At 40.1% G+C, this 23,689-nt stretch overlaps 1 protein-coding gene and 1 pseudogene across 1 annotated transcript in view; both read left to right on the top strand.

Moving 5' to 3' along the window:
• Positions 1-23,689, top strand: part of AXDND1 (axonemal dynein light chain domain containing 1) — a 150,171-nt gene that overhangs the window by 121,315 nt on the left and 5,167 nt on the right. The window contains exons 22-24 of the mRNA XM_075541353.1: positions 7,781-7,876; positions 16,357-16,464; positions 18,474-18,562. Of these exons, the coding sequence (XP_075397468.1) occupies positions 7,781-7,876; positions 16,357-16,464; positions 18,474-18,562 (293 nt within the window). The remainder of the gene's footprint in view (positions 1-7,780; positions 7,877-16,356; positions 16,465-18,473; positions 18,563-23,689) is intronic.
• LOC142429447 (ARL14 effector protein pseudogene) lies at positions 19,347-19,976 on the top strand (annotated as a pseudogene).

The following is a 23,689-nucleotide window of genomic DNA, read 5'->3' on the forward strand; positions in this document are numbered from 1 at the left end:
AGGCTTCTGCCATTTCCCGAGACACAGCCTCGGATGCTCTGCTTCTTCGCTCACCTTCCCATCCTCCTCTAGTCTCAGTTTTCCCATCCAAGGCTCTCTCTTCCTCGAGACTCAACCCATTCCTGATGTTCTCTCAGTTTCTGTATCTCTAATGTCATTTTTAATGCTTCCTTTTAAAAAAAATCAACCTATAAAAAAATCTATAAGCCTGGTCATCTCTATCCCTTGAGCTTGTCTTCTCTATTACACACTTTTTTGTTCTTTCCATCACAATCACTTTTTTTAGGATTTATTTTTTTAAATCATTTTATTGGGGGCTCATAGAACTCTTATCACAATTCATACACACATCAGTTGTGTAAAGCATATTTGTACATTCAATGCCCTCATCATTCTCAAAATATTTGCTCTCCACTTAAGCCCGTGGCATCAGCGCCTCATTTCCCCCTCCCTCCCTGTCCCCCCTCCCTCATGAACCCTTGATAATTTATAAATTATTATTTTGTCATATCTTACACTGTCCAACGTCTCCTTTCACCCATTTTTCTGTTGTTCGTTCCCCAGGGAGGAGGTTATATGTAGATCCTTGTAATTGGTTTCCCCTTTCCACCCCACCCTCCTGGTATCACCTCTGTCACCACTGGTCCTAAAGGGCTCATCCATCCTGCATTCCCTATGTTTCCAGTTCCTATCTTCACCAGTGTACATATCTGGTCTAGCCAGATTTGTAAGGTAAAATTGGGATCATGATAAAAGGGGTGGGTGGGGGAAGCATTTAGGAACTAGAGGAAAGTTGTATGTTTCATCATTGCTACACTGCACCCTGACTGGCTCGTCTATTCCCTGTGACTCTTCTGTAAGGGGGTGTCCAGATGCCTACAAATGGACTTTGGGTCTCCACTCTGCACCTCCCTCAGTCACAATGATATGATTTTTGTTCTTTGATGCCTGATACCTGATCCCTTCGACACCTCGTGATCACACAGGCTGGTGTGCTTCTTCCATGTGCACAATCACTGTTCTTAAAACCAACATTACTGTAAGGTCACAGATGATTCCCTCTGTCTTCGAGTGCATATTTAACCCAACTTCTCTATAGCATTTGGCCCCATTGACCATTCATGTCTTTCACAGTTTCTCCCTATAAGATAAAACCTCCCTGGTTGTTCTCCTGCTTTTAAATTTCTCTTGCCTTGCATTTTAATCTTCACCTCTGCCTGCCTCTTAAATGTTGATATTCTAGCAATGCTCTGCTGTCACTTCTCATTCTACAGCTTATACATTATTACCATATGAGTTTTGTAACTTTAACTGTCATCTATTATCCAAGAATACTAAATCATCAAGTATCATGCACTTAATAACAGTTGCTTATTTTAAATTTTTTACTTCCTTCTCTGGGGGAGTTTATCACCTATAAATTCTATAGAAGCTCTCCTTATCAGAGTCATAAGCTATACAGATCTTACCTAATAGTGTATACATCGATGCTTTTTGTCTAAGAAGGGAAGGTTGTTTCCCTGTGGATTAAAAAATTATTTAAACACTAAAAATATACACTTACAACAAATGCCTCTTTGCTGTCCAGATCTTGGGGGGTTATTTTGAACTGACGAGCGGACCAAACTTTAATGGTTCACTTCATTACAAATCTTAAATTATAGCATAATTTTAGAAATTTAATGAAGTACCGTAGACATGATTTTGCTGATGTATCAGCTCTTGGAAAATCTATTGAGAACTTAACAAGAATATAGACTTGTGAACAGAAGGGATTTTTTTCAGCTTTGTGTATATTGCAGTATTGGTCCTTAATTCTTTTTAAAAAATGTTTTATTGTGCTTTAGATAAAGGCTGATCAGTTTTTCATTCAACAATTTATACACATTTGCTTCACCTCCTCCATTGCAATCCCTTGAATTTATCATCGTTTGTACCTTTTACTCCCAGTATTTCCTGTTTCCATTCCTCTATTTTCCCTAACCCTCTGTCTTTGGGTAAATACTGCCTTTTCATATTAAATATCTGATTATTCTAAAGTGGCAGGGAGAGGAGGAAAGAGCTGTGTGTGAATTCAGTTCCAGACCTGAAGAGTGACTGAGCGTCATAGTCTCAGGGGTTCCCCCTGTGTCTGTTGTTGTTGTTGTAAGGGGCCATTGAGTCGGTTCCAAGCCATAGCGACCCCATGCCCAACAGAAGGAAATACTGTGCAGCCTTGCACCATACTCAGAATTGTTCCTGTGCTTGAGCCAGTTGTACAGCCACTGTGAAATCCAGTTCAGTGAGGCCTCTTCTCTTTTACCTGCCCCTCTACTCTACCAAGCCTGACGTCCTTTCCCAGGGTCTGCTCTCTGCTGACAGCACATCCAACATATGGAAGATGAAGTCTTCCCATGCTTGCCTCGAAGGAGCACTCCCACCACACTTCTTCCAAGACACATTTGAGCTGTTTGTGGTACTTTCAATAGTCTTAGCCAACACCATAATCGAAATGCATCAATTGTTCTTCAGTCTTCTTTACTCAATGTCCCACTTTCGCATCCATTAGGACTCAATTGAAAATACCTTGGCTTTGGTCAGGGGCATCTTAGTCCTCATAGAAAATCATTGCTTTCAATTCTCTAAAGAGGTCTGTGTGGCATGTTTACCCAGTGCAACTCGTCTTTTCATCTTTGACCATTGCTTCCGTAAGCATTGATTGTGGATCCATGCAAGACAAAAGTTACTGGCAACTGTAATCTTTCCTTCATTCACCACGATGCTGCCTATTGGTCCAGTTGTTAGAAGTTTGGCCTTCTCTACATTGAGCTGCAATCTACATTGAAGGCAGTGACCTTGATGCTCGTTAGCAACTGACTCAAAACCTCTTCACTTTCAGCAAGTAAGGCTGTGTCATCTTCATATCACAGGTTGTTAATATGCTTTCCTCCAATCCTGATGCTGCCTTTTTCATTGAATCCAGCTTCTCTGAGGATTTGCTCAGCACACAGATTGATTGAGTATGGTGAAAGGATACAGCCCTGATGCACACCGTCCTGGTTTTAAATCATTAATTACCCCTTTGCTCTGCTCACATAACTGCCTCTTGATCCACATACGAGTTCCTCCGGATCACAATGAAGTGTTCTGGCAGCCCATTCTCCTCAGGCTGTCCATAGTTGGTTCTGATCCACACAGTCGAATGCCTTACATAGTCAATGAAACACAAGTAAATACCTTTCTGATAGTCTACATTTTGATCCAAGATCCATTGGACATCAGCAATGATATCTCTTGTTCCACGTCATCTTCTGAATCTTTTCCTGTTTTCTGTCCTTTTGCCTTTTTGCATTGCATGTTGGATAATTGATTATAGCTTACCTTCCAGTTCACTGATTTGCTCTTCAACTGAGTTTAATCTACTATTTAACATTTTTGTTGAGTTTTAATTTTCAGTTATTGAAGTTCTATTTGTTTTTTGTTCTTAACTTATAGTTTACATCTCTTTTATTTTATTAAACACATTAAACATAATTTGTTATATATTTGATAATTCAATGATATATTTATATAAGGATATTAACTATATCATAACTTATAATAGCAAAGACTAGAAACAATATAAATGTTGATGAATTATAATATAATCATATAGTGGAATTCTGTGTAGATGTGTATGTAGTGTAGATGTGTAGATACTTATGTAATGAGAAAAAAATTAAGCCATGATGTATTACAGAGAAAACAGATTATGGCATGCAACATACATTATTTTTTTAACAATGTACTGATGGAAGTTATTATTCATTAAATGATCATAAGCTAATGGACACTAAATTTGCATATTAAGGAAATTATATATAGAATACTGCAAAAACACAGTAAGACAGAAGTATGCCCATTTCTGCTCAGGAAGTCTCTTCATTCCCAAGCGTCATGATGTTTTCTTTTCTGCTCCAAAGTTTACTATGATTACTGTTTCTCCTCTTTTTGATCTTCCTTTTGTTCACCAGTGCCAGTACTTTCTTGTTCAGAGGCCATCTTTTTGTATGCCATTTCAAAAAGCTTCAAAGACGCCTGCTGAAGAGAGGATGCTGCCTGCCTTACATTTTCTCGTCTTTCACTGTCTTCTCGAGCCAGGAGTTTCCTCATTTTCTAAATCTCTTCTTTTCATTTGTCGCACTCATCAGCCGGCGATTGGTCCTTGAATTCTTCCATCTTGGCTTCTGTGTCATGAATGATTCCTTCTGCCACGTTAACTGCTTCAACTCGTTCCTCCTTTCGCCGGTCTTCTGCTGCATACTTCTCTGCATTTTAACCCTATTTTCAATATCATCTTTGCTCAACCCACCAGAAGATTGGATCACAATCTGTTGCTCGCGTCCTGTGCCCTTATCTTTGGCAGGAACATGTACAATCCCATTGGTGTCAATATCAAATTTGACTTCAATCTGAGGGACTCCACGAGGAGCTGGTGGAATTCCAATCAAAGTGAACTGTCCAAGAAGTTTGTTATCTCCAGCCATCTCTTTCTCTCCCTGGCACACTTTAATCACCACCTCAGTCTGTCCATGAGCAGCGGTAGAAAATACCTGGCTCTTTTGGGTTGGAACAGTGGTGTTCCTGTTGATAAGTTTGGTAAAGACGCCTCCAAGAGTCTCAATACCCTGAGAGAGGGGAGTGGCATCCAGGAGAAGCACACCTGTGACATCACGAGCCAACAAACCTCCCTGAATGGCAGCTCCAACGGCCAGCCTCATCAGGATTCAACCCACCTCCCTGAATGGCAGCTTCAACGGCCACAGCCTCATCGGGATTGACAGCTTTACTTGGAGCTCGGCCAAAAAGATCCTGCACGGTCTGCTGAACCTTGGGCATCCTACTCATGCCTCCAACAAGAATCACTTCGCCTATGTCGCTCTTGCTGACTTCTGCATCTTGCATGGCTTTTTGGCATGATGCGATAGTTCTCCTGAGTAGGTCATGACAATCCCCTCAAATTGAGCCCGAGTCAGCTTCATTTTTCAAATGCTTGGGTCCAGAAGCACCATTGTCAGATATGGCAAGTTGATGTCAGTCTGCACAGACAGGAGACTTCACACTTGGCCTTCTCAGCAGCTTCCCGCACTCTCTGAAGTGCCATGTTATCTTTGGTCAGACCAACCCCTGACTTTCTCTTAAATTCCTTTACAATGTTGTGTAACAGGGCCTGGTCAAAGTCTTCTCCACCTAAGAAAGTGTCTCCATTGGTGGATTTTACTTCAAATACTCCTTTCTGAATTTCCAAGATAGAAATATAAAAGGTTCCACCATCTAAATCATATACAGCAATAATTTTAACTTCTGACTTATCTAGACCGTAGGCCAGAGCGGCAGCTGTGTGTTCATTAATCACCCGAAGTACATTTAACCCAAATATCTGGCCAGCATCCTTAGCAGCCTGTCTCTGAGAGTCATTGAAGTAAGCTGGGACTATGACAACAGCATTTTTGGCCGCATGCCCCAAGGGATGTTCTGCAGTCTCCTCATCCTCATCCACACAAATGCTCCAATCTGACGTGGAGAATAGAGTTTTCCATGAGCTTCAAACCAGGCCTCACCATTTGGAGGCACGGACAATTTTGAAGGGCACATTTTTAATATCTTTCTATACTTCAGAATCATCATATCGGTGACCAATGAGACACTTGGTGGCTTGGGTTAGTGACAGCTTGCCACTTGGCTGGCATGCCAACAAGTCGCTCACCATCTGCCGTAAAGACCACAGCTGAAGGTGTGGTTCTGGCACCTTCAGCAGGCTCCAGCACCGTGGCTTGTGTCCCTTCCATAACAGCCACACAGGAGTTGGTAGCACCCAAGTCAATACCAACAACTTCTCCCTCGATTGCTTCCAACGCATCATCCCGCTTCGAAACAATTCTAAAAGCCTCATGACTAAGGCCTTTCCAGTTATCCTGGTGGCGGGCCACCGTGAAGCCCTGGGTGGCCACAGCACGGCTGGCACTTATCATGGTGGCTAGATTGCAGGAATGCTGGGCAGTACACAGACCCTTGGACAGCCCGGAGCCGCGCAGCCAGGCAGTAGCAGCGCTTCTGGAATCCTCCGCAACATACATTATTATTTCTTTTATGTTAAAATATTTATGCACAAAGTATTTAAGAAGAATATTTTCAAATTTGTATTAGATATAAAACTTTAATAATTAATTAGAATTCTTAATTATTTGTATTGTTTTTAATGTTTTATAGTAATCATATGTCAGGAATAAGTGGTATATCGTTTAGAAAGTTTAGAAAGTACATTGTGGATTTTTAAAATGCTGTGTACATATTCTACAATGTAATTTTAAATTGTTATAAAGTGCGTTGTCTTAGACTTATGCCAAAATATATTTAAGCATTTATTATTATGGGAAATGCATTTGCTTCTAGCTTTAGGTTTTACACACTGCTTCAAAAACCATCCGAAGGATATTTTCGATCTTAATACTCTTCTCGTAGCCTCTCTCACATTTCTTTGGCTACTGTGGCCTCCTTTACAGATTCCTCTGTTTTCCCTATCCCTTTATGTAACTAAGATCTTGTCCTAAGACCTGTTACTTCCTCAAGTGTCATTTTCTGTGTTGGCTTCAACTGAATGCGATAGCTGTGACTGTCGGATCTCCAGCGTTAGCCCAGGCCCCTCCATCTGAACCCCACTCCCAGAGGTCCACTTGGATGCCTCGGTGATAATTTAGGCTTATGTAGTCTAATATGAACTCTTTCTCTCTGGACCTCTTTATCTAGCTTGTGATCTTATGTCTGTGAGTGGCATCATGTCTGTCTAGTGCCCAAATCTGTACAACAGGGGTCATCCAAGATGCTCCCTTTCCACACACCCCCATGCCCTCCAATCAGCCACTAAGAGTTATCTTCGAAATACCTCTTTAACCTCCATTTTGTTCATTTCTGCAACCATCCTGTAGTTCATTCCTTCCTTGTGGCTTTCTCTGCTCGCCTTCCTCCCTCTTATTTTCTCCTTCCTCTTTAAATGATTCTTTTGTGGCCAGAGTAATTGTTTTAAAATATAAAGCAGATCGATCAATTTATTGGTACTTCATTGCCTTTCACAATAAAACACCATCTTTTTGGCATGACCATCTAGCCCTTTTCTCTATTAGTGCACCATCACCTCCACTGCGCCTAGGTTTCTGTTCTCTGAACCAATCATGCATCAATAGCATCTACTATCTAAAACTCCCTTGTGACATCTTGTTTTCCTTACTCATCTTTCAAGGAGAAACTCAGACGTTATCTCTTCCAGGAAACCTTCCAGACAAGCCAACCACCTTCTTACAGCCCTGTCTACTACCAAGTCCGGATCAGGTGCTCTTGCTATATGACTACATGAGTGGCTTTGAAAAGTTCATGGAAAAATCCATTATCTTTTTATTTTTCATGAAATTTTGAAGTCTCTCTCTCTCTCTCTCTCTCTCTCTCTCTCTCTCTCTCTCTCTCTCGATATATATAATTTTCTTGTCCACTAAAATGTAAGTTTTGTAAGGGCAGGAGGCCACTCTTGTTAACCATCATATCCTTACAATTAGTACAGAACCCAGTTGTACTATTAGTGCTTTTAAAATAGTGTTAATGAAATATTTCTAATGCACAAGCAGGATTTTTTAAATTTGTGGAAATGTTTCATTATCTTTCAATTCCACTTTTCTATAAACTTTTGAAGTCCCCTCATAGTACTAAAATCTGTATATATGCTATATTTCTATACACCAAGCTATAATGATAATATTGTTTTTTTTCTCAGTACTTCATAAAAGAATTCATTGAGCCTGAAATAGAAAAATCTTTAAAAGAGGATGAAGAAGAATTTCAGGAAATGGAAGAAGAGGAAAAAATTGAAGTAAGTTTTTTTCCTTTATATTTTTAAAGAATATATATAGGTACTATAGAAAAATTGTAATAGGTCACTACCTGAAACTACCTAGAAATAGGTTATTTAGAATGGACTTTTTCAACTTCTGCTCATCCTCATACAGGTTTGATCTAAATCTTCAGGCAGCCTTACCTAGGAGCTCTAGTGGCACAGTGGTTAAGCACTCTGTTGCCAACTGAAAGTTCTGCACTTTGAATCCGTCAGGTTACACCCATAAAGACTCCCAGCCTTGGAAACCCTGTGGGGCAGTTCTACTCTGTCCCGTCTGTGAGTCAGAATTAACTGGAAGACAACAGGTTTGGTTTGGGGTTTTCACTTTATTTTCTGAAGGACCGTCCCTATTCTAAATTGAGCCATTCTGCTTTAGCCTCATTTATACCCTCACTCCCACCAATGACAGAGCTGCTTCTTTCTCCTTTATCACCAACATTTTCAAACTGTAGTTTGAATTCCATAGCTCCACTTTCTTACATCCCACTCTGAGCTGCCTTTCCTCCTACCTTCTACTCCCATCGCATTATCTTTCCTTGGCTACCTTTGCTGGGACATTTGTAACAATAATAACCTGTCAACGAAAGTTTTAGTAAACAATTAAACAGTGAAAACCACCCATTGAGAGCCTGCTATGGCCACATGCTTTGCACGAGTTACCAACAGAACACACTCTCAAGGTGTGCATTATTGTCCCCATTTTATTAATAGGAAAACCTGAAGCTCAGAGATGTTGACTGACTTATCCAAAAGCATATAGCATCAAGGCAGAGTCAACATCAAACACAGATAAGCCTGGCACAAGAACCTTGCTAATCCTTATAGAAGGGAACTTCAAAAAGTTATGGAAAAAATTCCATTACCTTTTCATTTTCCTTTCCCATAAACTTTTTGAAGTTCTCTCATATTTGCCACTACTGTTTCTGGCTTCCAGGACTCACGATCATTCTCTGACTGTCTCTGTGACATGTTCATTTGTTTCCCTGACTTTCCTTCTTCTACAGTTTAAATGTTGCCATCACCTTCTGCTCTGCCTTAGACCCTCTGTTCACTGTACATGGACAGCCACACTCGCTGCTGTAGAGTCGATCCAACTCAGAGTAGAACTTCCACACATGGTGTCCAAGGCTGCACATCTTTGTGGAGACGCTTCTCTCCCATAGAGCAGCTGCTGGGTTCAAACTGCTGACCTTTCAGTTAGTAGCAGAACGCTTTGAATCATTGTGCCACTTAGGGTTCCGGCATATGCAGAAAAACAAAACAGAAATCGTATATTACACTTAGGCTTCCTTTTGTTTATTATTTATTTATTCTTTAAAATCATTTTATTGGGGGCTCATACAACTCTTATCACAATCCATCCATCCATCCATTGTGTCAAGCACATTTGTGCATTTGTTGCCCTCATCATTTTCAAAAGTTCCTCTAATCAGCACTTTTCTGTTTTACTTCACAATAAAAATGTCCTTCTTTTATTCTTTATTTCTTTCTTCCCCTTCCTTTGAGGCTTATTCCAATCTTCCTTGTCATTATTAATACTGGTAATTATTGATGATTATTTTCTACCTTTATTAGAGATCTTGTTATTTTCTTTCTTTCTACTCTAAATCCAGCTACCATTGTAGGTAACTCTGTTGTCCATATAATCTATCCAGCATCCTAACTCCTTGACCAGACTCCTATAATGACTTTTTATATATGAGGAGGGAAAATTCCATTAGCTTATAATTACATTTCCCATGATCTTTTGGAAACCCCCTCATATATTTAATATTTTATTGTATTTTTAGTTAAAGTTTACACATAAAATTAGGTTCCTTTTTAGGCAATTTCCACACAGATTATTCAATGATATTGGTTATATTTTCCACAGTATGTCATCTTTCTCTCTATTTCCATTCTGATGGCTCCATTTCCATCTACCTTTCCTCCCTCTTACTTCCTCATCTTTGCTTTTGAGTAAATGTTGACCATTTGATCTCATACAGATGATTTTTCCTCCAAATGAAGTTCTCATGGGGGATATTGTTTATCATGTAACTGAAAGGTGACTTCTGGGAACAGTTTCAGCTCAGTTTAAAAGGTAGCTTAGGCAATAGTCCTGTCTCCGAGTTCCTCTAGTCTCAACCACTGTAGTAATTTAAAGTTCATTCTACATTTTTCTTCCATTCTATCACCGAGTGTTTAATGGATCTCTGATCAGAACAGTAGCTGTAGCTTCTCGCCATATAATTTTTCTAGTTTCAGTGTAACACTATGATTCATGTAGGCTATCAATCCTCTAGACTAGTTTCTTTCAGTCTTAAACTTTCTTCTTTCTGTTTTGCTTTGGGTGAGTAGAGGCCAATAATTCTATCTTAGATGTCATTCACAAACTTTCAAGGACCCAGATACTTCTCAGCAAACTAGCATGTAGAACATAGATGTTATGAAGTATCCTATGCTAATTGACTGGGTTGTTACATAGGATGATGATCCTAACCTTCCAACCCAGTAAACCAATCCGATGAGGTATTTGGTTATGTTTAAGAAGTGTCAGTAACTGTGCCCCCCTGTCTTTGTTATATATATAAATTTATATGCTGTGTACACGCACACACACACGCACACACACACACCTATGCATGCACATGCTCATGCATATGCATCTCATTCTCACTTATTGACTGTTCCAGTATCTAAAATTTCACATTTACAACCATAGTAAAAATATACTATCCAATTATTTTGCTCATTAATAACATACATCTGCAATAACAAATGTCAAGGTGTGAGGTAAGAGTAATGCTGCCTGTGATGGTTAAGGTGTGTGTCAACTTGACTGGGCCATGATTCTCAGTAGTGTGGCAGCTCCGTAGTGATATAGTTCGGCAATTATGTAATGATGTGTTCATCCTCCATTTTACATCATGCAGATCTTTGTATATTAACCCTGTCTTTAGAAACTAATCATGTCAACAAGCGGAGAATGGGTGTTGTTGTTAAATTATATGTGTTGTAGCATTTACCAAGACATCACTTATTCTTGTGTGCATCTTAGTGGCACCATTCACCGTGCTCAAGTATGTACACTTTGCTCACATTTGATGTTACCTTTCCCACCGCTGAAACTCACAGCGTCTGCCATAACTCAAATGCTTTTACTCTCAACCACAGAATTCAGAAACTGTCCACCTCTTAAATCTCACAATCATCTTCCAGTTTGTCATATGGTGGCAGTTTGGATGCTGGAAGTTATGCCAGTGGCTTTCAAATGCCAGCCGATCACATGAGGTGACCAGGTGTCAGCCGAGTTTCTAGGAGAACAGACTCTGAAGAAAGAACAAGTGGTCCCTTTCTGAGAGACTAATCACTAGAAGCCTCTTGAATATTGGAACATTGTCTCATATCATGATGGAAACTGAGCCCTTCAGATTGCAAGGCACTCAAAATACAACTGAGGAATATCTTCCTTCTCAAAGTTGAGTTGACCTTAATGACATTGTGGTTTTTGTTATTAGGTGCCACCAGCTTGGTTCTGACGCAGTGTTCCTATGCACAGCTGAATGAAATACTGTCCTGACCCGTGTCAACCTTAAGCCTTTTGTTAGGGTTGAGCCCATTGTTGTAGCCACTGTGTCAGCTTCTCTCCCTGATGGTCTTCCTCCTTCTCAGTGACCTTCTAGTGTACTAAGCATGATGTCTTTTTCCAGGGGCTGGCCTCTTCTGATAATATGTCCAATGTACACGAGACCAAGTCTCATCATCCTTGCTTCTAAGGAGCATTCTGGCTGTATTTCTTCCAAAACAGATGTGTTTGTTCTTCTGGCAGCTCATGGCACTTTCAATATTCTTCACCAGCACCATCATTCAAATGCATCGATTCTTCTGCTGTCTTTGCTAATGACATAAAGAGAGCAATGCTCTTAAGACCTTTATTTACCAAGGGAGCATGGCTCCAAATGAGAAGAAACAGACACAGGCACTCATTATTCACTGGAACATGCATTGTAGGAAGGATGAATATAGAAAAAATAGAAGTCAACAAAAATGAAGTGTAATGCGTAAAGATTAATGTCCTAGGCAGCAGTGCATGAAATGAACTAGTGTTGGCCATTCTGAATCAGTCATATGGTTACCTTGCCAGAATGACACATCAAGAGGAATGGTGTCACATTTATTGACAAAGAGAACTTTTTAAGATCGATCTTGAAGTATAATGCTGCATGTGCGATAAAGTAGTATCTGTATGCCTATGAGGACACCCAGAGAATACAACTATTATTAAAATTTACACATGAACCACTAGTCAATGATGAAGAAATTGAAGAATTCTACCAACTTCTTCAGTCTGAAAAATGTGGTGAAGTTTCACTAATAATTGCTGGTGTCTTGAATGTGAAAGTTGGAAACAAAGAGGAAGGTTCGGGGGTTGGAAAATATGGCTTTAGTGAAGAAACAAAGCTGGAAATTGCATAATATAATTTTGTAGGAAAAATGATTTCTTAAACACAGATACCCTTTTCCAGAAACACAAAGGGGGACAGTATATCTGAACTTTGACAGATAAAATACACAGCAATCAAATTAACTACATCTGTAGGAAAGATCAGAGAAAAACAGTATCATCAGCCAAAACAAGGTCACGGTCAACTGTATAACAGATCAGTAATTGCTCATACGCAAGTTCAGATTGGAGCTGAAGAAAATTAGAACAAGTCCATGAGTGCCAAAATACAGCCTTGAATTTTCTTGCCCGAATTAAGCGACTATCTCGGGAACAGACTTGACATTTTGAAAGGACCAGATGAGTGGTTGGCTGACATCAGGACTATCATTGTATGAAAAAAGACGAAAAGGGTCATTAAGAAGACAAGAAAGAAAGCCCAAGGTGGATGTCAAAAGAGACTCTAAAACTTTCTCTTGAACGCAGAGTAGCTAAGTGGAAGAAATGAAAGAGCTGAACAGAAAACTTCAAAGGGCAGCTTAAGAAGACAAAGTAAAGCAGATGACATTATAATGAAATGTGCAGACCAAAAGGAAGAATATGTTCAGTGTTTCTCAAGCTGAAAGAGCTGAAGAAAAAAAACTCAATTCTCAAGGTGCAATACTGAAGGATTCTGTGGGTAAATAGTTAAAGATACAGAAAACATCAAAAGAAGATGGAAGGAATTCAGAGTCATTGCATCAAAAAGAATTTGTTGGCATTCAGTCATATCAAGAGGTAGCATCTGATCGAGAATCAATGGCCTGAAGGAGGAAATCTAAGGTGTACTGAAGGCATTGGCAAAATTGAAAGCACAAGGAATTGACAGAATGAATATCAATGAAAATATTTCAATTAACTGATGCAGCACTGCAAGCACTGTATACCAAGAAATATGGAAGAAGACTACCTGACCAATTGACTGGGAGATATCCATACTTGTGTTCATTCCAGTAAAATGAGCTCATCCCAACAACAGATAAATCATTGAACAATGTCAGTAATATCACACGCAAGTAAAGTTTTACTGATGATTAAAATAGCTGTGTCAGTACATAATGAGTTGCTGGAAATCCAAGCTGGATTCAAAAGAGGACAAGGAATGAGGGCTGTCATTGCTGATATCAGATGACTCTTGGCTGAAAGCAGAGAATTCCAGAAAGTTTCATTTATTTTTTGCTTACTTATTTGTTCCTTGTGTTTTATTGACTATGCAAAGGCACTCGTATAACAAACGATGGATAGCATTATAAAAGAATAGGGATTCCAGGCACTTCCTGGGCCCATGAGGAAGCTGTATAAGCCCAAGAGGCAGCCGTCCAAGCAGAAAAAGGGGACACTGCCTGGTTTTAAATCTGGAAAGGTGTATTCTTTCACCATATTTATTCCACCTGCATGCGGAACAAATAATCCAAGAATCTGGACTATAGTAAGAGGAACATTGCATCAAGTTTGGAGGAAGGCTCATTAACAACCTGTGAAATGCTAATGGCATGACCTTGCTTGCTGAACGTGAAGACAACGTGAAGCACTTATTGATGAAGATCAAAGACTACAGTCTCAGTGTGGACTATGCCTCAATGTAAAAAACAAACCCCCAAATCCTCACAACTGGACCAATAGGCAGCATCATGAAAAATGGAGAAGAGATTGAAGTTGTCAAGGATTTCATTTCATTTGGATCTACCACCAATGCTCACCGAAGCAGCAGTCAAGAAATCAAATTATGAATCATTGCATTTTCCAAATCTGCTGCACAAGACCTCTTCAAAGTGTTATAGAGCTAAGACGTCGCTTTAAAAACTAAGGTGCACCTGAGCCAACCATAGTAGTTTTAATCACCTCACATGTCTATAAAAGCTGACAAATCAATAAGGGGGACCTGAGAAGAACTGATGCATTTGAATTATGGTGTTGGTAAGAGGATATTATGTAAACCATGGAATGCTAGAGGAACAAACAAATCTATCCCAGAGGAAATACAGCCAGATGCTCCTTAGACGTGAGAACCGTGAGCCTTCATCTCATACATGGTTCAGGAGAGGCCAACCTAGAGAAGGTTGGAAAAGTAGGAGGCCAACGAAAGAAGAGGAAGACCCTTAATGATATGGTTGACACCATGGCTGAACAATGGGCTCAAATTGAGCCATTATATTTGAACTCATGGGAAACTGCCTCCCAGCTCAAGAATACACCATTGGGATTAAACCACAGCAGGTCTTTTGTCCAATGCTTTCCCGGAAGCCGGTCACAGAAGGATGTTGATGGCCATCCCCACTCTCTGCCTTTCATTCATCCCACTCTATCCAGGCGGGTCCCGTCTGACGAGCAGAGGTGGAGCTCTCCCCCTCTTCGGAGACGATCATCAGGTTCCTCCTTGCTTTGTTTTCAGATCTCACTCTCATTCTTTGTCTTCCATCTCAGCTCTCCACCCCGTCCTTTTCCCCCCACTTAAATGCTGCATTTCGTTTCTCACTTTAATATTCTGCAACTGTAGCCCAGTTGTCCTCCAGCTTAGGGACCGCAGACTTCTTGAGTCATCTCCCTTCCTTCTTGTACATCTATTTGAGAGCCAATATTTGAAAGAACATGGCCCGGAGTCATGCAGACGTAAGCTCAAATATGGACGTTGCCACACATGACACATTTTTTCAAACCTCTGACCAGACTGCCTCTTTTGCCCTATGTCATGCTCCCTTGCACGGTTCTTGTGCGGGCTAAGAAGAGACCTTGAACCCACAGTAGCTGACTTGGGGCATGGCAAATAGAAGACACAGGCTAAATGGAAGCTCGTCACTAAATGCCATCCTATCTTCCAGTTGTGTAGTGATGCCCTGCTCTCTAGCTGGTGGTGCTTCAGATCGGTGTTGGGTTGCTAAGTGAAAGGTTAGTGATTGGAATCCACCAGCTGCTCCAGGGGACAAAGCTGAGGCATCTGCTTTTGTGAAGATTCACAGTCTTGGAGCTGATAGGAGTCAGAAGCAACCTGATGGTGGTGGGTTTTCTCGAACTGCTGCTTTAGCCCAGGCCCTTTTCTTCTTTTTTATTCGGGTCTCCTGGCCTTTCTACTTAGGATCTCTGTCTTTGCCAATCCACCTTCCATATCGCTTAGCAGCTTTATTAAATGCTTTCCTTCTTGTTTTAGTGGTCTCAGTTGTTTCATGTGTTCTGATGTGAAAAAAAAGTTGAAACTGGTTAGCAAAAACACCAAGTTTTCACAATTGAGCCCTGCAGGCCTGTCACCTTCCCCATATTTTCTCTGGTTCCAAATGCTGAGGTCCTTCTGCTTCTAGGACGTGGCATATGCCAGGCTTTCCCTGTCTCCTGAGGGCCAAATAATTTATTGTTGGCTCTTACAGCTCTTATAACAATGCATACGTCCATTGTGTCAAGCACATTTATATATATGTTGCCATCATCCTTTTCAAACATTGTCTTTCTACTTGAGCCCTTGGCATCAACTCCTCATTTTTTCCTTCTTCCTCCATCCTCATGAACCCTTGATAAATTATAAGTTATTATTCTTTTCATATCTTACACTGTCCACTGTCTCCCTTCACCCATGGTTCTGTTGTTCATCACCCTGGGTGGGAGGTGGGTGGGTGGGGTTACATATCAATCATTGAGACTGGTACCCCTATCTCCCCCACCTTCCCCCTATCCTCATGGTATCTCAGCTTCCATTATTATTCCTGAGGGATTTATCTGTCCTGGAGTCCATGTGTCAAGAGCTCTACAATCACTTATTTTATTGTCTGTCTCTCCTATGTCCTGTGAATTCCTGAGCTTCAGCTTCCCCATAGTTCCCTTCTTCTGTGTTCACTCCCAGCCCCAGTTTCTCAGACCATATCTGCTATGTTGAACTCCTCAAAAGTGCTTTTTGGACAGCTAAGGCAAATGGAAAGTTGTTAGACAAGGTACCAGATGACTAGACATGACACTGCGTCATATATGGGCTCACTGATAGGTCGTTGGTGTTTCTGCCCTCCAGGAGCCTGCAACGACATCAAAGGAGAGCTACCCTCTCATTAGAGGCATTGGCACAGATGAAAATGTTCACACCAGACCTCTATATGGAAAAGATTTATTGGCTTCCTGGGTATGTATGTAAAACCCAACTTGGTAATGCAAAAATATTTAATATTATTTGAATATGATATGAGTCTAATAGAGCTTTCAGCTCCTTCAAGATTAAAAATCCATAAGTAATGTGTACTGTGTGTGTGGGTGTGCACACATGGACACTTTTTCCCCTCTGAAAGGCATCCCTGGAGAATTATTTTCTTACCTTAACTTAAAAAAAAGATAAATTTTTAGATCTCATTTAAAAATTAACATGTCACTCTTCTCCTTAATTTAACAATCCCTTGGTCAATATTTTAATACATTAATTCAGAAGACTTTATTAGTACCCATTTCTAACCACAAGAATTATTGAGAAGCTGAAAGCCAAACTAAGACCTGTATATAATGGCTATAAAATTTAGCAGGAAAGCAGACAAGACTATCCCATAGGAAATTCTGGGGTCATGTTATACTTAAGTCACCTTTAAATTGCTATCTCTCTGTACAGGTGGCCGTGACTTTACAGTAGTATATGAATGGTCCCTATTCTGTTATCCTCTTGAAATTGTATGCAACATCTTGTGCACATGTCTGCACTAGGTATAGGGCCCATAGATATAATCAACTATCTCAACCCCCTTCGTTAAGAGCAATTTTATTGTTAGATAGCTGATCCATTTGAATGTGTGTGTGTAAAGGTGGGGAGGGCCGTGGTAGATGGGGTGTAGGATGACTATGATGGTGGCATGGCTCAAAGTACAGGCAAATTGCAAATGATGTTTGTCCAGAGAGATCTCAGGAAGACCCGGGACAGTGTTTCTCAGTGTAAGTGATCATACCCTCTAGGGGGCCCTGGAATGACCCATCAGTGCCAGGAAGCTGAAAAAGCAGATACCTATACTTTAGCCTGGATTATGGGCTATGGTATAAAATTTTTAATTCCCAGGGGGGCATTGAGTAATTTTTTTGAAAGTAAGTTAGGGAACTTATGATTCCGGGAGAAAGCCACATGACTTTCTCTCAGTTCAAAGAATGACTGAGTTAGCAGCATGTGCTACATAGGCACAGTCATGGCACATCCTCCTGAATCAGAGGAAACAACGATAGCATTTACTACCCAAAGAAATTACCACGTCATGGCAGCAAAACAAAAAGGGAGGCAGGGAAATGCAACTGGAACAATAAGAAAAGAGAGAGTAAACGGGCAAGGATGCAGGTGGGAATATGTATAACATAATAACTTTTCTGCTTTTTTCTTTTAGAAAAAGGTACAGTGGTAGGATGGTACATGTGATTACAATGAGGAGGCCTAGATAAGGGATTTATTTCATCTACTAGATCTTTCTGTGGTGATAGCAGACTGCCAACCCTAGATCTCCTTTTTCATCTATAATGTGGAGTTTACCGTTTACTTGCCTCTGGTTGAGGAACATAGAAAACTGAAATTTAAAAAGTACACTCTTATTATAATACCAATTTTTAAAGTATGATTGTAATTTCTGTCCTCTTTTCTCTTTAATCTGCCTCTTATTTTTTCTTCTCAAGAATATATGTAGTATCAAAGTAAATGAAAGAATCCTCCACCACCACCACGAGCACACACACACACACAATATGGTTATATAGATTAACGATTCGGTTGGAATTTGTAATATTGTATTCTTAGTGCAGGTAATAACATAAGATATAATTTCCTTGATTTTAACTCGATTTATTAGAGACACTTATTCATCCTCTCTTTTACAGTTGAAACCGTTTTCTCTGTTTCCTTTTGCATAGGGATATGTTTTGCCCGCCTTTTCTTTACAACTGTTTAAATTTATGTCCACGTTCGGCTTGAATAGTTTGTATACAAGCAGTAACTTGGCTACAGGCAATCTTAATTCTTTTTTTGGTGTTAAGAATGTGTTTAATCATCTGCTTAAATAAATATGTATCATAGGAAAAGAATATTCAGAAAGGCTTGACTCAGAACATCCTAAAGGAGTAGAGTACAATTGCTTGGATGCTCAATTCAGTTATGTCCTACGTTTTCTTTGTCAGAGAGAAATAGCTGATCAAGGTACATCATCCCAAAAGAAGAAATATCTGGAAGCAATGTTCATCATTGAACATATGCAGGAGAAGTTACTGTAAGTATGAAGCAACAGAAGAGTTAAGAGGATAAAGATGGCTGGCTTACCTTGGAAATCTGAACTTTTGGGCATACCTTTGACCTTCTAGATTTTGTCATCTTACTGCCAGGAAGTTGTTGTTGTTCAGTGCTATCGAGTTGGTTCTGACTCATGACAACCTATGCACAATAGAATGAAACTGCCCTATCTTGTACCATCTTCACAATGCTTCCTATGCTTGAATCCATTGTTGAAGCCAGTGTCAGTCCATCTCGTTGAGGGCTTTCCTCTCTAGAGCTGCCCATCTATTTTCCCAAGCATGATGTCCTTCTCCAGGGACTTGTCTTTCTTGCCAACATGTCCAAAATATGTAAAATGAAGTCTCACCATCCTTGCCTCTCAGGAGCACTCTGGCCGTAATAGCAGGATAGGTATTGGCAGATCTTCAGCTACAGGCAATGTGCTAAGTGCCCTACTAGGAATGTTTATCCTTACCCATAATGGAGCTGGAGGAAGTGTGTGTGTGTGTGTGTGTGTGTGTGTGTGTGTGTGTGTGTGTTGGGGGAAGTGTCTGGAGTGGTCCAATTCACTATGGTATAAGACATTATTAGGCAAATAAATAGAGCTGGGAAGAGTTCAACAACTGTAGAGGTAGCACTGGAAGGGCCTGAAAAGCCAGCCATGAAGTCTGGCCTGACAGGATGCAGGCTATGCCTGAGCTCGGGCAATGGAGAGCTCATGCTGAGTGTGGCCTACAAAAAAGAAGGCAAAGTAAAACAAGGGAAGTTCGCTAGAGTCAAGGATGGTGGATCTCTGTTCAGTTGGAGTCCAACTTTGTGCCACCAATGGTGCCATCAAGCACACTATCCTTGTCATGCGAGCACCCAGCCTTTGCAACAGTGACCATCAGAGGATATCCTTTTACGCAACTTAGAACTGGACTGACACTTGCTGGGAAGAATGTAATCTATTTCCAGTATGCAAAGGTTTGACCAATCTGAGGACTTGCAGAAGTCATATTGTGACCCATGTACTATACACAAAAAAATAGACACACACCCCCTCACCCCTCCCTACCAAAATGCCACTTTCCTGAGTGCAGAATCTGGAAGACATCCTGTACCTGGTCAGAAGCTTTGTCCAAAATGTGGGCAGGTAATCAGTGGCACCATGGATATTGATTCTGAAGCCTGTCAGAGGAGAAAACCTGATTCAGATGGAAATGCTGCTAAAGCTTAGAGGTCATTATAGTTCACAAACCAGGAAAGCAAATAGAATTTACCCCAGAAATCGGAGAAAAGGAACTAAGAAGGCTTACCAAAAAAATGCGTCAGCTGGATCAAACAAGCAAGTGATGCCAACAAAGCGTAAGGTCTACAACAGCCAGGGCCTCCTAGTTTTCAACAGCTGGACCGCTGCGACTCCAGGGTGAAGACTGTGGAGGAGGCTTCTCTGCCTGTGGTTCTACCTAATGTGGAGCTGAATGCTGCTGTGACCACGTGGGAGTTACATAATCTCATTTCAACTGGAGGATTTAAAGAGTGAAGGGGTGGATGTAGCCTGTCAATCAGGTCACAGCCTGATGATGCCTCTTTGTGGGCATGGCCTTCTCATGAGGATTCTGGGAACTTCCCCTCTTTCTCCCTGGAACTGGGATACACTGTCTCTCTGCTTCACTTTCCTGCTGTAGAGAAACTCAGCTGGAGGAGCCATATAGAGACCCGCGGCAGCGCTGAGATGCTTCCACTAGTACTGAATCCACAAAACTTTTCACCCACCAGCCTGTGATCTTCCTGCATTTGGCATCATTGCATGTGCTGCGTGAGTCTGAAGAGGAATTTATGGACTAGTGTTGGACATATGGGCTAATATGAGATTTATGGACTTGATCTGGAGTGGGCTGGGATGTTTTCTCAATATACAATTGCTCTTTGATATAAAGCTCTCTCTTACATACATATGAGAGTCTCTGGATTTGGTTGTCTAGTCATCCTGGATTAACACAGACCACAAGTAGCTGTGTGAGCAAATTGAAATCAGAGGAGCGAGAATTCACAATAAACATGCAGGGTAATTGGTGGTATCACACTGTGAGGTCCTCTGAAGATCCTTTCTCTTGTTTTAAAATCCTGTAATTCTAAAGCTGCAGTATCATTTTAAACTTGAATGCCAAGTAACACATTTGAAAAGCTCAAGGTGTATGAATGCTGCCCTTCAGATACATTATTCAATTTAAATTTAGCTGGACACTCAGCTTTAGGCCTACTTAGGTCAATGTAGGCAAGTACAAGAGCGTATGATAAAGTAGTTCTCTTCCAATATCTGCTTATTTTAGTTAGATATACTTTAGTTAAATAACACCAGGTTCCTTGTAACCCAGCTCAAATTTCAGTTGCGATATGAACTGTGAGTAATTGTATGCAGTAGAAACTTCCCTAACTTGTCAGATCCCAAATCACTATAAAAATCACGTATGCACATCACGAACAATGATGTGTCCACTGTACCTCATTATTCCATTCACACAGCCAAACTTGTAGTTATGCTGTCTCCTACTGTGACATTTACCAGCAGTAAGTTTTTAAAATATTTTATAAAAATGCAGAATGGTTATGGAATCACATCACTTAAGGAAATATAAAATTAACTCATAGAAAAAGATTCCCTTGCTATTGAACCACCATTTACCTGTCCCTTTGTTGTCTTGTGGTAGCTGTGGGTTGTGGTACTGCTGGAAGCTTTGCCACTGCCATTTGAATTACCCACAAGGTCACAATTAAGACAGATTCTGTGGAGCTTCCAGTGAAGACAGACTAGAAGAAGGGTGTTGCAGTCACTTCGGGGAGGGGGAGGCCATTGAAAAATCTTATGAATAGCAGCAGAACATTGTCTGATTGAGTCCCAAAAGATGAGCCCCTCTGGTTGGAAAGTATTCAAATTACAAAAGGGAAGAGCTGCCTTTTCAGAGTTGACCTTAATGACATGGATGGAGCACAGCTTTTGAGACCTTCATTTGCTGCTATGGTACAATTCAAAATACAAAGAAAGAGCTGAAAACATCTATTAGTAATCAGAATGAGGAATGTAGGAAGTATGAAATTGGAAGTCACAAAAAATGAATTGGAATGTAGAAAGATCCATATCCTAGACAGTAGTTACCTGAAATAGACTGGTTGTGTCCATTTTTAAGAGTGTAATCATAATCGACTTTGCTGAGAAGAACAAATCAAAGAGGAATAGCAGCGCATTCATCATCAACAAGAACATTGCAACAATGCCAGCATAAGGTATTCATACGACTACAAGGAAAACCAGTTAATAGGATGATTACTCAAACTTATGGACCAACCACTAATGCCATCAAATGAAGAAACAGAAGATTTTCTTTGTTAAATTAACTTCTCCAGTCTGGAATTGATCAAACATGTAAGTAAGCTATATTGAGAATTACTAGTGACTATAATGTAAAAGTTGAAAGCAGAAGAATCAGCCATTGGAAAACAGAGCTTTGGTAATAGAAGCAATGCTAGAAATCCTGTGATATAATTTGGCAACACCAACTACATATTTGTTGTAAATATATTTTTCAACAGCATAAATGACAACTAGACACAGATCATGCCAAAGGAATATACAGGAGTTAGATCAACTACATCTGTTAAAAAAAAAAAAGATGGGGAATCTCAATATCATCAGTCAGAACAAGGCCAGGCGTCAAATGTAGAACACACCATCAATTGCTCTTATGCAAGTTCAAGCTGAAGCAGAAGAAACAAGTTCCCAGTACCCCACACATGCTCACAATAGCCAATATACAATCTTGAGTATAACCAAGCTGTATTTAGAGGCTATTTCAAGAACAGATTTGACTCATTGAACACTAATGACTGAAGACCAAATTGTAGGGTTGGCATTAAAAACACCACACATGAAGAAGGCAAAAGGTCACTAAAAATACAGGAAAGAAAAACTAAAGTAGATGTCAGAAGAGATTCAGAAACTTGTTCTTGAACATGAAATAGCTAGAACAAAAGAAATAAATAATGCAGTGAAAGCTGATCAGAAGATTTCAAAGGGAGGCTTGACAAGACATATGATGGATCTTCCTCTCTGTCTACTTCATAATTACTTTGTCTGATTTAGAATGTGATTACATTAATGCTAGATCATGTTGCTCTTAATTAAACAAGTGGGTAATTCCAGAAGTAATTGGCCATACCATTGTCACTGTATTAATGCTAGTTTCACTGCACTGGTTCATCTTTCTCCACAACTTGCCTGTTGCCACTTGTAATGTATATCGGTTCATTATGGTGCCGAGTGGTAACATGGGAGTGTTTGACCCAACAGAAATACACAATCGAGGGCAGCTGAAGTCACATATGAAAGAAGCCATGATCAAGCTTGGTTTTCACTTGCTGAGCTTCTTCATGTATTTCTATTAGCATGATTCTAGCTGATCAATGACTGAAGCCGGAGAGCCCAGGTGAAGTCCACCTACACTACAGTGCACAGTTGAGGAGACCGAAACTACTTCAATCATCTCTCAGAAGTGACCATAGCAGTATATTTTTCCTCTTTGAACAAAAAAAAGAGACGAAACTATTTTTGCTGTATTTTTACCATATAAAGTATTTTAAAAATAAATTTAAAAAAAGACCTATTATGATGAAGTTGCAAGGACATGGAGTTAGAAAACCAAAAAGGGACGAACATGCTCAGCATTTCTCAAGCAGAAGCAACTGAAGAAAAAACATTTAAACCTTGAGTTGCAATATTGAATAAGTCTATGGACAAAATATTGAATGATCCAGGAAGCATCAAAGAAGATGGAAGAAATATAGAGGTACTATGCCAGAAAGATTGGTCCCCATTCAGCTATTTCAGGAGGTAGCATATGATCAAGAACTGATGGTATCCAGGGAAGAAGTCCAAGCTACACTGAAAGGCATTAATCAAGAAACAGGGATCCAAGAATTAATAAAGTATTTCCATGGGAATTGAAATGTTTTAACAAACAGATGCGATGCTGGAAGCATTCACTAGTCTATGCCAACAAATTAAGAAGGTACTTGGTCAATAGACTAAAAGAGAATCATATCCATGGTCATTCCAAAGAAAGACGATCCAAGAAAAATGCAGAAA

Source organism: Tenrec ecaudatus, chromosome 1, assembly GCF_050624435.1.
Source record: "Tenrec ecaudatus isolate mTenEca1 chromosome 1, mTenEca1.hap1, whole genome shotgun sequence".
Lineage (NCBI taxonomy): Eukaryota > Metazoa > Chordata > Mammalia > Afrosoricida > Tenrecidae > Tenrec > Tenrec ecaudatus.